The sequence below is a fragment of the Mustelus asterias genome, chromosome 16, assembly GCF_964213995.1.
Source record: "Mustelus asterias chromosome 16, sMusAst1.hap1.1, whole genome shotgun sequence".
NCBI lineage: Eukaryota > Metazoa > Chordata > Chondrichthyes > Carcharhiniformes > Triakidae > Mustelus > Mustelus asterias.
Genome location: NC_135816.1, coordinates 39,251,849 through 39,266,036, shown reverse-complemented (window position 1 = coordinate 39,266,036; position 14,188 = coordinate 39,251,849). Strand labels below are relative to the sequence as shown.

General features: G+C 42.9%; 1 protein-coding gene across 1 annotated transcript in view; it reads left to right on the top strand.

Annotated features, from left to right (window-relative positions):
- The window catches only part of LOC144505117 (A disintegrin and metalloproteinase with thrombospondin motifs 2-like), a 229,554-nt gene that overhangs the window by 190,069 nt on the left and 25,297 nt on the right, over nucleotides 1–14,188 (top strand). Inside the window, exons 10-14 of the mRNA XM_078231003.1 lie at nucleotides 1,674–1,787; nucleotides 3,591–3,736; nucleotides 8,506–8,681; nucleotides 9,509–9,642; nucleotides 13,873–13,996. Coding sequence (XP_078087129.1) covers nucleotides 1,674–1,787; nucleotides 3,591–3,736; nucleotides 8,506–8,681; nucleotides 9,509–9,642; nucleotides 13,873–13,996 — 694 coding nt within the window. The remainder of the gene's footprint in view (nucleotides 1–1,673; nucleotides 1,788–3,590; nucleotides 3,737–8,505; nucleotides 8,682–9,508; nucleotides 9,643–13,872; nucleotides 13,997–14,188) is intronic.

Sequence of the window (14,188 nt, the reverse complement as noted above, 5' to 3'; positions counted from 1 at the left end):
AGGATAATTTGAGACAGACCAGGCACATTCCAGGTGGTCTTGATCCATGATTCATGAATATGTGTTATGTACAGCGAGCAATAATCTGACCAGGATAACCATTATCCCACAGGATAGCTTTGGTGCATTCTATTTTGGTGTCAAACTTACACAGCGAGCAAATGTCTCAGGCCCTATTTACAGGATTATCAGTCAAGGCAATCCTGTTGCATGTGGAGCTGTAGTGATCCCAACGGACCAGTGAAGGTAGGCTTGCAGTAGATAGTAGCAGAGAACCCATTTGAGGATTTCTAAACCAGCAGGTCAAGAAAAGGGAACTCATTAGACTATTCCATTTCAAAGGTGAATTTGAGCATGGGATGGAACATATAAAGAGTGTAAAGAAATTTTTGCATGCAGCTGCAGATTCAAATATAGCAAATGCATCACCTACATATTGGAAATATGCAACAGTAAGAGGTTAGGTGTCATTCTGGGAAAAACGTGCGTCTTATGGAAACCGACAAAAATGTTAACAACAGCTGTGCAGAGAAGGGATTCCATGGCAACACCATCTGTTCAGGCTTATATGGTGTCAGTAAAGCTAAACTCAACTGTGCAAGTTGCTGAGTTCATAAGTTCAATGAATGCAGCTTCAAAAAATGGCAGTGTGTTTAGATTGCTATGATGTAGTGATTCGGAGCAAGTGTCTAAGTCTTCCTTGAGCAGCACATTAGTGAATGGGCTCGCAATGCTGAATGAGCAAATGGACGTGGCATTGCTGTCAATACGGAGGTCACATATGGTCTTCGTGAAGGTGAGGGAACCCTTCACCATGTTTGCTGAAAATTCACTCAGAACTGACGGTAAAGTTTTAAACGTTTTTTTGAAGTTTCTTTATTTGTGCCACGAGTAGGCTTACATTAACACTGCAATTAAGTTCATGTGAAAATCCCCTAGTCGTCACATGGGCGCCCATTTGGGTACACGGAGGGAGAATTTAGCATGGCCAATGCACCAATCAGCACGTCTTTTGGACTATGGGAGGAAACCGGAGCCCCCGGAGGAAACCCACGCAGACACGGGGAGAACATGCAGACTCCGCACAGACAGTTGCCCAAGGCCAGAATTGAACCCGGGTCCCTGGCGCTGTGAGGCAGCAAAGAACAAAGAAAATTACAGCACAGGAACAGGCCCTTCGGCCCTCCAAGCCTGCACCGACCATACTAAAACACCTTCCCTGACCAGGAATCGAACCCGGGCCGCAGTGGTGAAAGCGCCGAATCCTAACCACTAGGCCACCAGGGAGTACAGTGCTAACCGCTGTGCCACTGTGCGGTAGCAACTCACTCAACCATTATTCCAATAATCCTTGGATTTTGAAAGAAAAATGATGAGTCATGGTTAAATGTGCTTTAGACCATAAGACCATAAGACATAGGAGCGGAAGTAAGGCCATTCGGCCCATCGAGTCCACTCCACCATTCAATCATGGTTGATTTCAACTCCATTTACCCGCTCTCTCCCCATAGCCCTTAATTCCTCGAGAAATCAAGAATTTATCAATTTCTATAATTTTACATTTTACATTACAAAATTGACCTTCAATATTTTACGTGCTATTGTTTATTATGTGACATTATTTTAGAAGAAATGTAATATGCAAAAACATCTGTTTATCTTTATGGTTTCAGTTTCGCACATTTGACCCCTGCAAGCAACTGTGGTGTAGTCATCCTGACAATCCATACTTCTGCAAAACGAAAAAAGGACCTCCGTTGGACGGGACAATGTGCGCTCTAGGAAAGGTAAAGTCTGGTGACCTGTTGGATGACGCGAGATCTAGGTTTTTTTTTTACAGATAGTTCTGTTTTCTTTTCCCTGACAGTAGCAGACAGAGAAACATTGCATTGATGCAGCATAATAAAAGTATGAAAAGATAGCATTGGAGCCAAAATGAGCTTGATGAATACATATAGATAACATGCGACAAGATAACAAATAAACAATGAATAGCTGTAGCCAATGTTCAGCCAGTGTTCAAATAGTTCATTAGCACTATCTCTTTTTGGCTCTTGCCGAGTGTATCTGGGTAATGTCACTACTCTGTTTCCAAAGCCGTCAGAAATACACATTTTTACTCAGAAATGGGATGTCAGTAACTGATTTCTTTGATCTTCATCACTAACACAATCCAATGGGATGACATTGAACAGAGGAAAGTAATTACATGGCAGGAACTGGCGGCACGGTAGCACAGTGGGTTCGCACTGCTGCTTCACAGCTCCAGGGACCTGGGTTTGATTCCCGGCTTGGGTCACTGTCTGTGTGGAGTTTGCACATTCTCCTCATGTCTGCGTGGGTTTCCTCCGGGTGCTCCGGTTTCCTCCCACAGTCCAAAGATGTGCGGGTTAGGTCGATTGGCCATGCTAAAAAATTGCCCCTTAGGGTCCCGAGAGGCGTAGGTTAGAGGGATTAGTGGGTAAATATGTAGGGATATGGGGGTAGGGCCTGGGTGGGATTATGGTCGGTGCAGACTTGATGGGCCCAGTGGCCTCTTTCTGCACTGTCGGGTTTCTATGATTCTATGAATATCCTCAATGAGATCTGTGAACGTGAATTGTTCTAGCAAACCTAGTTTGTAACTGTTATCCAAATCCTGAGGTGAAGTTACTGTCTCGAAATCGCCACTGTTTAAGCTATCATATTTTCTAGTAAGTGCTTTGGAGTTTATGCGGTATTGTCCAGTTTCATTCTATTATTGTCACTGTCCTCTTCCTTTTTTTGCCAGTAGTGGATATTGTTGCTATTCTCATCCAGGGCGCTGAGTTCATTCCAACTGTGATGAAGCTCATGCTGCAGGATTGACAATGCGATATAATCATTGGAATGCCATCCGGCTTCACTTATTCAATATAACAAATCAGGAGTGATTCTGTTGTGCCCAGGTGTGCTGCCCTGCTAACTGGAGCACATCACAGCCCATGATTTTCCATCCATTAAAACGAATGAATCAAAATAGGAGCAGCTATCATCAGACAGACCATTCATTCCTAGAAATGAATACTAGCAATTCATTTCCTAGCTGTAACTGGAAATGAATATTAGGATTATCCTCAAGTGCATCTGAAGAAGAAGCAACAGCCATAATGTGATGGCACATGTCTTTCTTTCCCCGCTTGAGGTTCTTTTCCTCTTCCAAATAGCAGTCAGTGAGAGGCTCCGTGCTGAGCGCTGCTCTTCAGAGATTCCTGTCAGTAGCAGTACTAAGAGAAAATTCCTTTGCAGAAAAATGATGACTGGATATAAAGATACAATCACAATTTCAAAACGAGACAAAACTATTTTTGTTGCACTCCCTCATTCAAATCATTTTCACAGCCCTAATTGCACAGAATTTGTGCATAAGTTTTGTGTTCATTGCGCTACTCAGCTGCCTTGGCAGCACTGAGCCCATTGTCCAGAGTATAAGCCTGAGCTCTTTGCACTTAACAATATGAAGCACCCACTATCAGCCCCAAACTATCATCTTGTGAGAAAGTGTGTATGTCTCTGAATGGAGTAAGTTAATAGCTATATCTTAAGATGTGTAATTTTCTTTTGCTTTCTAGCACTGCTTTAAAGGTCACTGTATCTGGCTAACTCCTGACATCTTAAGACATGACGGAAACTGGGGGGCATGGAGCAAGTTTGGATCCTGCTCTCGAACCTGTGGAACTGGTGTACGCTTCCGGACAAGGCAGTGCGATAACCCATTGTAAGTACCGTTTTGATACAAATGACTTGCTGCATTACTGAGTGCGGTTAAGGCGAAATTGGAATTATTGATCTGCAGCATGACCCACAAATAGTATGTATAAGTTGCCAGTGTCATTACAACTGACAAAATATTTGTGATAGAAACTTGCGAAATAGATAAAGGTTAACATTTTTTAGTTGTCTGAATGGTGATGCTGTTTCCAAGCTAATAGAAAGCAAAACTACTGAATGGATCATTAGATTCGTGACCTTGATATTGTGGTCAGCAGCAGGTGACAGCACTCATTACTGGTCTCGAAGAAAGTCATCCACAATCTACCTTTCCCAATATTTAAATCACCAAGTCAAGAGGATCTCTGGCTGTCCAGCAGAAAAAATATCTTCAAGCAGAACAATGAGCCAATCACATTGAAGCACTCAAACAGATAACAGCCCAGGAAGTAGAATGCACTTATTATCTCACACATTTTACTAATTCTGCAGAGAATAAAATAAATGATTGGGCCATATGCATCAAAATTAGAAATAACAAACAGACTGCATAACGCAACATAAAAAGTTGGATTTTATTTATTAAACACACTTAAAATTCATTTTCCAGGGCCAGAGAGGTTCTTCAGAAATAGTTGATTTGATTTATCATTGTCACATTTATTAGTATACAGTTTCTTGTGCGCGATACAGACAAAGCATACCGTACACAGAGAACGAAAGGAGAGAATGCGGATTGTAGTGTTGCAGTCATAGCTAGGGTGTAGCGAAAGATTAACTTAATGCAAGATAAGTCCATTTAAAAGTCTAATGGCAGCAGGGAAGAAGATGTTCTTGAGTCGGATGGTACGTGTCCTCAGACTTTTGTATCTTTTTCCCGATGGAAAAAGGGGCGTGGGGGCCTTAATTATGCTGGCTGCTTTTCTGAGGCAGCAGGAAATGTAGACAATGTCAATGGGTGGGAGGCTGGGCTTTGTTCACGATCCTTCATAGTTTCTTGCGGTCTTGGACAGAGCAGGAACCATACCAAGCTGTGACACAACCAGAAAGAATGCTTTCTATAGTGTATCTGTAAAAGTTGGTGAGAGTTGTTGCGGACATGCCGAGTTTCCTTTAGCTATGACTTAGTACACTGTTAAAAACTCATCCTGGGTATAATTTTATCCAGAGTTTGTAACAGTGTTGTTACAAAGTTAGTGGGCAAGTCATCAGTTCAATTATTTCTAATTGATTGCAGATTCTGGGGACTTCAGCAGCATACCCAATGGAGAAACACGGAATCACTGACAGCAACTTCTGCAGTTTGTATTTTACTGATCATACACAGACTCTAGAAGTTGCTGTGAGTTTTAGATGTGTATGGGTGGCAAACACCCGACGGCTTCACTGTCATTACTACTGCAAACTCTGAGACTTATAGTTTCAAATGATGAAATCTCCCATGAACTGCAGATTTTGATGAATTGAATAAAAGCAAAGATCATGCATTGCTGTAGAAACATAGAAAGAAACATAGAAAAATCACAGCACAAACAGGCCCTTCGGCCCCATAAGTTGTGCCGAACACATCCCTACCTTCTAGATCTACCTATAACCCTCCATCCTATTACGCTCCATGTACTCATCCAGGAGTCTCTTAAAAGTCCCTATTGAGTTTGCCTCCACCACCATTGACGGCAGCCGATTCCACTCGCCCACCACCCTCTGTGTGAAAAACTTCCCCCTAATATTTCCCCTGTACCTACACCCCAGCACCTTAAACCTGTGTCCTCTCGTAGCAGCCATTTCCACCCTGGGAAAAAGCCTCTGAGAGTCCACCCGATCTATGCCTCTCAACATCTTATATACCTCTATTAGGTCTCCTCTCATCCTACGTCTCTCCAAGGAGAAAAGACCGAGCTCCCTCAGCCTATCCTCATAAGGCATGCCACTCAATCCAGGCAACATCCTTGTAAATCTCCTCTGCACCCTTTCAATCATTTCCACATCCTTCCTATAATGAGGCGACCAGAACTGAGCACAGTACTCCAAGTGGGGTCTGACGAGGGTCTTATATAGCTGCATCATTATCCCCGGACTCCTAAACTCAATCCCTCAATTGATAAAAGCCAGCACACCATACGCCTTCTTAACCACCTCCTCCACCTGCGGAGCCGATTTTAGAGTCCTATGGACCCGGACCTCAAGGTCCTTCTGATCCTCTACAGTACTAAGAGTCTTTCCCTTAATATTGTACTCCTTCATCCCATTTGACCTGCCAAATGGACCACTACGCATTTATCTGGGTTGAAGTCCATCTGCCACTTGTCCGCCCAGTCTTGCATCCTATCTATGTCCCTCTGTAACTTCTGACGTCTCTCCAGACTATCCACAACCCCACCAACCTTCGTGTCGTCGGCAAACTTACCAACCCATCCCTCCACTTCCTCATCCAGGTCATTTATGAAAATGACAAACAGCAAGGGTCCCAGAACAGATTCCTGGGGCACACCACTGGTGACCGACCTCCATTTAGAAAAAGACCCATCTATACATCTGTAGCTCAAATCATTTGATTTAATCATGAGAACTTGCCATTCATCAATATAATACCAGCAAGAAACAAAAAAAACTGTCTGAAAATAGAATAAAATCAACTATGAACTCTATATTAACTATATAGAATATTCTTACATCACCAGCGGGCGATACTGTACTCAGTCCCACATTAACCCTTAATGTACTGAATTCTTCTGATGCACATCCCAACCCATTTTTGTTCTGCCATCCCCAGTCCTCCAATTCCACATTCAAGTCCTCCAATCCCATTCCATTCCCATTCCATTCACATTCCATACACTCCCTTGCTGTTACCCCCCCTTCCCTGCCTTCCTTTCCCCCAATGCTCTTCACCCTCATACCGTCCTGTTCCCAAACCCTCAATCAAGGGTAACTTTGTTGTTGGCTTCCCCTTACCTGCTGCTGTTTTTTTTTCCCTCCATCAAACCCATTTTGCTTCCACTGCCACCACTAACTTTTGACAGCCACACGTGCAAGTCCTATCCCCAGTCCTTTACTCGCCCCATGTGCCTCCGCACATACCAGGCTCTGTACATCACTAACACTGCAACTCACCTGATGAAGGAACAGCGCTCTGTAAGTTCGTGATTCCAAATAAACCTGTTGGATTTTAACCTGGTGTTGTGAGACCTCGTACTGTGCTTACCCCAGTCCAACGCTGGCATCTCCACATTATCCCTGTAACTAAGACTCTAACTAACTAACTCTGTATATCACTGACTAACTATCATCACCACTAACCTTTGACAGCCTTACATGCATCGCCCACCGCAGTCCGTTTCTTGTCTCATGTGCCTCCACTTCTGCCAGGCTCCGTCCAGCCCACTGACCTGTCTGAAAAGTGTGGACAGACAAAAACAGTATGATTTGTATAGATTGCTGGTTCCCCCTTTACATTCTTCTGGTATCTTCTTATCCATTTGGATTCTTTTCCTTGTCACTGTCTTTTCTGGTGTTTTTCTTTTCAGTCCTTTTAGGGAGTAAAGAGGATGGAATGGGGAAGGGGAGCTTTCAGCTCTTTACTTCACTTTCATTTGTCAATGGGAGTGTTGTTGTTCAGTAGGATGTATGAGAAACAGCTGGGGGACAGAACAATACCAGCTTCACTCTGTCGGCAAACTTTGGGTTCTGGGTAGTGAGCAGGTGTCTGGTCTAGGGGTGAAAGCTGATTGGTTAAAGAATAATACGGCATAGTGAAAGGCAGTGCCTGAAATTATCCCCCCAAAGTCTCATCCCAATCTCCTCCCTGCGTCTTCAGATCACCCCATTCATCTCCATATCCCACTCCTGACACAATTGCTCCTCTGTAGTTCCCCTTCCCCATTCCTTCCTCATTGCTTCCTAAACTCACCCATTTCACCCCCCCCCCCATACCCTCCTCTTTCTCCACAGACCCTCATTTGCATTTCCTACCCTCCTTCTTCTTCCCACCTTTCCATGAGTTCCACACTTCCCTACTTCTTCACCTATGCTCCACCTCTGAATCCTAGATTTTCCACGCTCTTTGGTGTCTCCCTGCTCTCTCTCCGTCTCCTCACCTCTGTTCCTTTTGGGGCGCTCCAAAAGCTCATGCAACCAAATAAACCTGTTGGACTTTAACCTGGTGTTCTGAGACTTCTTACTGTGCTTACCCCAGTCCAACGCCGGCAACTCCACATCATCACCCACCTCCCATAACCACTTTTTTCCCTTTTCCGAGCAGCTTAACCTCAAAACTAGTTTTCAAACACTCACCGCAGTTATCGACAATAGAACTTGAAGCTTGAAACAATTACACTGCCTAGTGTCGAAAGGGTGGAAAGGTAAGTATAATGGTGAGTAGCCCTGCCTGTCATTCATACTTCAGAGTTTAAAACAGGTTAATGTTATTGACAGGATTTTATGTTCAGGGTAAGAATATGTTCCCACTTAATAATAGCCTTTCATACTCAGTAAATGATGAACAATTTGACCTGCATTTTAGAACAGTCTACTGCATATTACTCTGCAACTGGAGATTCTCTAGAGAACATTTGAGTTTTCATTTTCCATGAGGGAATAACTTATGCATCGGTGAGATTTAGATGGCATGTTTCAAAGTAAGGATGTGATTTATATAACCAATCCTGTGGTCATTTATTTTGACAGCTTGATTAAGTCAATAATATTTCGCAGCTACAGGTCAGTAAATTAGCCTTAAGTGCCCTGTATATTGAACTGTTTGCTTTCCTGCCCCAGACCTTCCAATGGTGGTCGAGAATGCTCTGGTCAGAGCTACGAGTACCAGCTTTGTAACACAGAAGACTGCCCAGAGCATTTTGAAGACTTTAGAGAACAGCAGTGCAGGCAGTGGAACAGCAACTTTGAATATAACCACACCATGCACCAATGGCTGCCGTATGAGCATCGGGACCGTAAGAAAGCTTTCACCTTTTCTGGACCGTGGCATTTTAGTTTTACCCAATGTTCCTGATATGCTACGAGCTAGTAGATACACAGAGGAAAAAGTCTCGGGCAGCCCTATGTACAAAACCCAGTGTACTTAATACGTGCTGTGTGTACTACAAAATTGAATAAAATTAGATTATCATAGTGGATTCTGAAAATCCCCAGCTGCAACCTCGAACACATCCACCAATGCCCTTCAGCACTGACCCCATTGGGTATTGCAGGATAAGCTTCAAGGATTTGTGCAGGGTTGATGGATGTCCAGACCACTATTGACGAATTTCTAGTGCCTATTTTTTTTTAATCGTCCATGGGATGTAGGCATCGCTGGCTGGGCCAGCCTACATTGCCCATCCCTGAGGGCATTTAAGAATCAGCCACATTGCTGTGGGGCTGGAGTCACAAGTAGGCCATGGTATTTAGGTAGGTATGCAATATAATTATTTTTTTTCTACTATCCATTTGTGGGACATGGGCGTCACTGGCTGGCCAGCATTTATTGCCCATCCCTAGTTGCCCTTGAGAAGGTGGTGTTGATCTGCCTTCTTGAATCGCTGCAGTCCAAGTGCTGTGGGTTGACCCACAATGCCATTCGGGAGGGGATTCCAGGATTTTGACCCAGCGACTGTGAAGAAATGGCGATATATTTCCAAGTCGGGATGGTGAGTGGCTTGGAGGGGAACTTGCAGGTGATGGTGTCCCCATGTATCTGCTGCTCTTGTCCTTCTGGATGGAAATGATGAATTATACATGGTGGGTATTTGTATGTAATATAGTGAATATCTCTCAACAGCTGAACAAAGGTGTTTCCTCACGTGTGAATCAAAAGAAACCAGGGAAGTTGTCTACATGAAGCGAATGGTGCATGATGGAACACTTTGTTCCTACAACGATCACCATGACATTTGTGTTCGAGGTGATTGTGTGGTGAGTGATATGATTGCTGTGTTAATGTAGAATTAGATAAGATAAAGTTGCAATTTTTTCTTGGATTCTGTTAAGCATGCATTCTATCTGGCCCAATATGTGCTCAATAACTTAAATAGATATTAATATTATGGATAGACGTCAATCTTTTAAAAGTCATATTTGATAAGTGAAATTTTACTGAAGATAAATATTTTAAGCTGTTCCATTTTTTTATCTGTATGTGCTGTTAACATAAACAAGGGCGGCACAGAGGTTAGCACTGCTGCCTTACAGCGCCAGGGACCCGGGTTCAATTGCAGCCTCAGGTGAATGTCTGTGCGGAGTCTGCTTGTCCTCCCCGTGTCTGCGTGGGTTTCCTCCAGGTGCTCCAGTTTCCTCCCACAGTCCAAAGATGTGCGGGTTAGGTTGATTGGCCATGCTAAATTGCCTCTCAGTGTCAGGGGGATTAGCAGGATAAATACAGGGATAGGGGCTGGGTGGGATTGTTGTCGGTGCAGACTCGATGGGCCTGTAGGGATTCTATAATTCTAAGAAGCCTTCTATTTAAAAATCATCATCTACTTCTTCTGTGGCTTTCCTCACAGCGAACCAGAGGTTTGGCTGTTCATATGATGAAATGCACAACTTGCTACGTAACAACAATGGAACTACTTTTTCTCCCAGACTCAGTTATGGGATCATTAGCATGTCATCGGGTTAAAGAAGGTTATTAAAAGGGATCATTGTTCACCACTGCAGAGAAAGGGTGATGAGAGATTCTTCAAAAGAAGGGCCTGTCTTATCAAACTGATTGAATTCTTTAAGGAGGTTCATAAATTGACAGATGAAGAAAAGACATCGGGGTGGAATTTTAAATCACACCACCCTAGAATGAGGTGGGGCCCTCGCAGCTGTTTACTTCATGCTGGGGACGCTTCCCAAATGTATCATAGCATCCTAGCATCCCTGCAGTGCGGAAAGAGACTATATGGCCCATCGAGACTGCACCGACAAAAATCCCACCCAGGCCCTATCCCCGTAACCCCACATATATACCCTGTTAATCCCCCTGATTGTCAAGGGCAATTTAGCATGGCTAATCAACCTAACCCGCACATCTTTGGACTATGGGACGAAACCAGAGCACCCAGAGGAAACCTGACATGGAGAGAATGTGCAAACTCCACACACAGTCAGTCACCTGAGGCCGGAATTGAACCCGGGTCCCTGGCGCTGTGAGGCATCAGTGCTAATCACTGTGCCAGCGTGCCGCTCCATGAACCAGTGTGCCAGGCAGCCTCTGCCATGTAATCTAAATTTCTGGCTTTATCTGAAAGTGCCATAATTTCACTCTTCTCCTGTTTTTTCTCCCGCTTTAAAGAAAAACCCTGTTTAGCCATTTCCTGTAGACAAAAAAAATACAAGTAGTTATTTTGGTCAGGTTCACGAACTGCAGGAATGCAATATCAGCAGATGAAGATTTCACACAACTAAAGTTAGTGTTTTTCAATCATTCCAAATACTTTCTCTTTATAGTGATAAAACGAAACTAACTAAAATAAGCCCTCCACATATAGCCATATAATATATGCACACCATTCTGTCAACAGTCTGCTTGGGAGAGTGTGCCAGTTTTTAGAGAAGAGAGCCAAGGAAGTTGTGCTTTAAAAAGCGTAAAACCACAGCATCTTTAGTTAATAAAGTCAGGAGCAAAATAATTCCACTAACTCAAAGTTCTCGGCAAAACTAAGCCCATTAAAAAATCTACTTTTTTGTCTTGAACATTGGATTTGGTCTAATATAAATTCAGATGGGATTTAGAATCATTTTTCATCTACAGGACAGCTTTGCCACAAGAATTCAAGGGTTATAATTTAGCCTGGGCCCACACAGCCTCAACAAAGAGGTCGGGCTGTTCTGAAATTGGACCTCGGGTCTCACTTCACTTAAAGAAGACGGAAGATGTGGGAGCAGAAGTAGGCCATTCAGCCCATCAAGTCTATTCCAGCATTCAATGAAATCATGACTGAACTGAAATGACAATGAACTTCACTTTCCTGCCTTATCCCCATAACCCTTAATTCCCTTACTGATTAAAAATCTGTCCATCTCAGCCTTGAAGAGTCTTACTGACCCAGCCTCTATAGCTCTCTGCAGTTAAGCATTCCACAGATTCACTACCCTTTGAGAGAAGAAATTCCTCCTCATCTGTGTCTTAAATGGGTGACCCCTTACTCTGAGATTATGCCCTCTGGTCCTAGACTCTCTCACAAGGAGAAACAACCTCTCAGCATCTACCTGTCAACCCCCCGAGAATCCTCTATGTCTCAACAAAGTTGCCCCAATTCTTCTAAACTCAAATGAGTACTCCAACCTACTCACCCTCTCCTCATAAGAAAATTCCTCCATGCCTGGGATAAACCTAGTGAACTTTCTCTGAACTGCCTCCTATGCCAGTATATCTTTCTTTAGATCAGGGGACCAAAACGGCAAGTTGTGGGGAGGCTGTCCCACCTGCACAGGCAGCTTGTCCCATGAGAAAAGGTAGTTTTGGCTTCCCGACGGTGGCACTGAGGTAAGTTCTGGGAAGTGGGTTGAATCAGGTAATGGTGGGAGGGGTTGGCTTCCAGGACTGTGGGGTATAATTCCTGCTCCTCCCTTTGGCTCCACAGAAAATTTAATTTTAAAATGCGTCCAACATTCACCTACTTTTGGCAGCCAAAGTAGCTACTGAAGAATCTTGAGTGAGACAATCCAACTCCTGATTTGGTCATGAAGAACTAATTTTATAAAGGGATCTTAAAACTGTATTTGGGCCCTTACTGTTTAAAGAGCTGAACAAAGGTTTTAGGCATGTATCTGGTTTGTTGACGTAGATTGGGTGTATGGCATCTGCTTAATTGGTATGCTTTGAGCAATATTATACACTAGATAAAAGTGTAACGCAAACCTATTCCAAACTCTTGATGTCTGCCTTTAGGCTGCTTTTTCATGGTTGGCGTGGCATCGTGGCTTTTACAGGAGAGGTAGCTAGAGAGCACACAAAGGAAAGGAAGACAATATTGACTATCTTTCTTCTTTCTATAATATATTTCTTTGCTCACTTTGACCAAAGTTTTAGGGGTTGACAGCATTTTTGGATCAGACATGGTCGTAGTTAGGTCAGTCCTCTCAGTTCCAGAAAGACCTCTGAACAAGTTTGAGTCTTGGATGTTACCTTTCCAAATCATACAAATTGGTCTACTTTTTCTGATAGGATACGAGACCACACAATCCCACAGAAAGGTTCTTGCTTTATTTTTAAAATTGCAGTACCAGCTCAGTGTTGCCACGTGCAAATGTGAAATGTTTAGTGTACAGCTATAAAGCTCACAGTTCACTCATTTTCTCAATGGGTCCACACCGCGACTCTGACTGTAAGCTCTTGTCGGTCAGACCTAGATTTGTACAGTACCTGGGAAAGCATTCACATTTTTTCCTTGAATATTTGGAAATTTATAGATAATCTAATGCCAACTGGGACTTGGTTCCAAAACACAAAATAAAGGCTTGCCAATATTTCTTTTTTCTCAAAGTTCCATAGGAACTGGCCTTATGAGGCAGCGAGAAAGATGATCAAATAACAGGATGAAGCAGTATTGTTAAAATGTCAATGTTTAAAGTATTGATGCATTTTTTGTACACCTCCTTGGATCCTTTCTGTGCTAATTTGATTGGAAAAATGTTCCATCGTTCTAAGCTCAGCAGTTATATAGGCAGTGGCCTTTGCATGAATAGACCCCAGTGAGGTGAGGAATCTGCATAGAGTGTGCCCACTAACCAGCTGAGGATTTAGGCTTATTTTTTATTTCTGAATTTGTCCCTGGCAAATGTGAAATTACTGACTAAAGTGACATGTATGTACCCTTGCATATATACTGGGTTATTTGAATAAATCTCCAAAATATTCAACTGTACTGGGTAATGGGAAACAGCCTGAGGGTATTCACCTCCGATACCTTTACAGATAAAATGGAAGAGTCCTGGGAGTTGGAGAGGAGTCCATGAATGTGAAATTCATTAGAAAATGATTACCTAGTTTTATCATCTCCTATTGCTAGACTAGCACAGGGGTAACTATATCTCAGCAAGTATGTCTTTGACATTAACGGCTTTCTTTAATATTAATGCTGGTCTTTATAAAGAACCAGTTAATAATACTTTAAAGTGCTCCAAAATGTAAAGTGTAATGCTCTTTTGATGTTTCAGAAAGTGGGTTGTGATAAAGTACTGGGCTCCATTAAAAAGGAAGACAAATGTGGGGTGTGTGGTGGTGATAATTCTCACTGCAAAGTGATCAAAGGGACATTTTCCAGAGCAGCAAAGAAGCCAGGTCAGTGTGTTTAATTATTATTAATGTCTTTAAAAATCTGCAAAGATAAAAATGGAACACAGTATCTCTGATCACTTAGAAATAAAGACGCCATCCAGTGCAATAATTCAAGAACACATCTCATCTTTACGCCAAGTTATTTGATGAGGTACAAAATCGCTTCAACTAAGAATAGCAGCCAAAATGTCCATT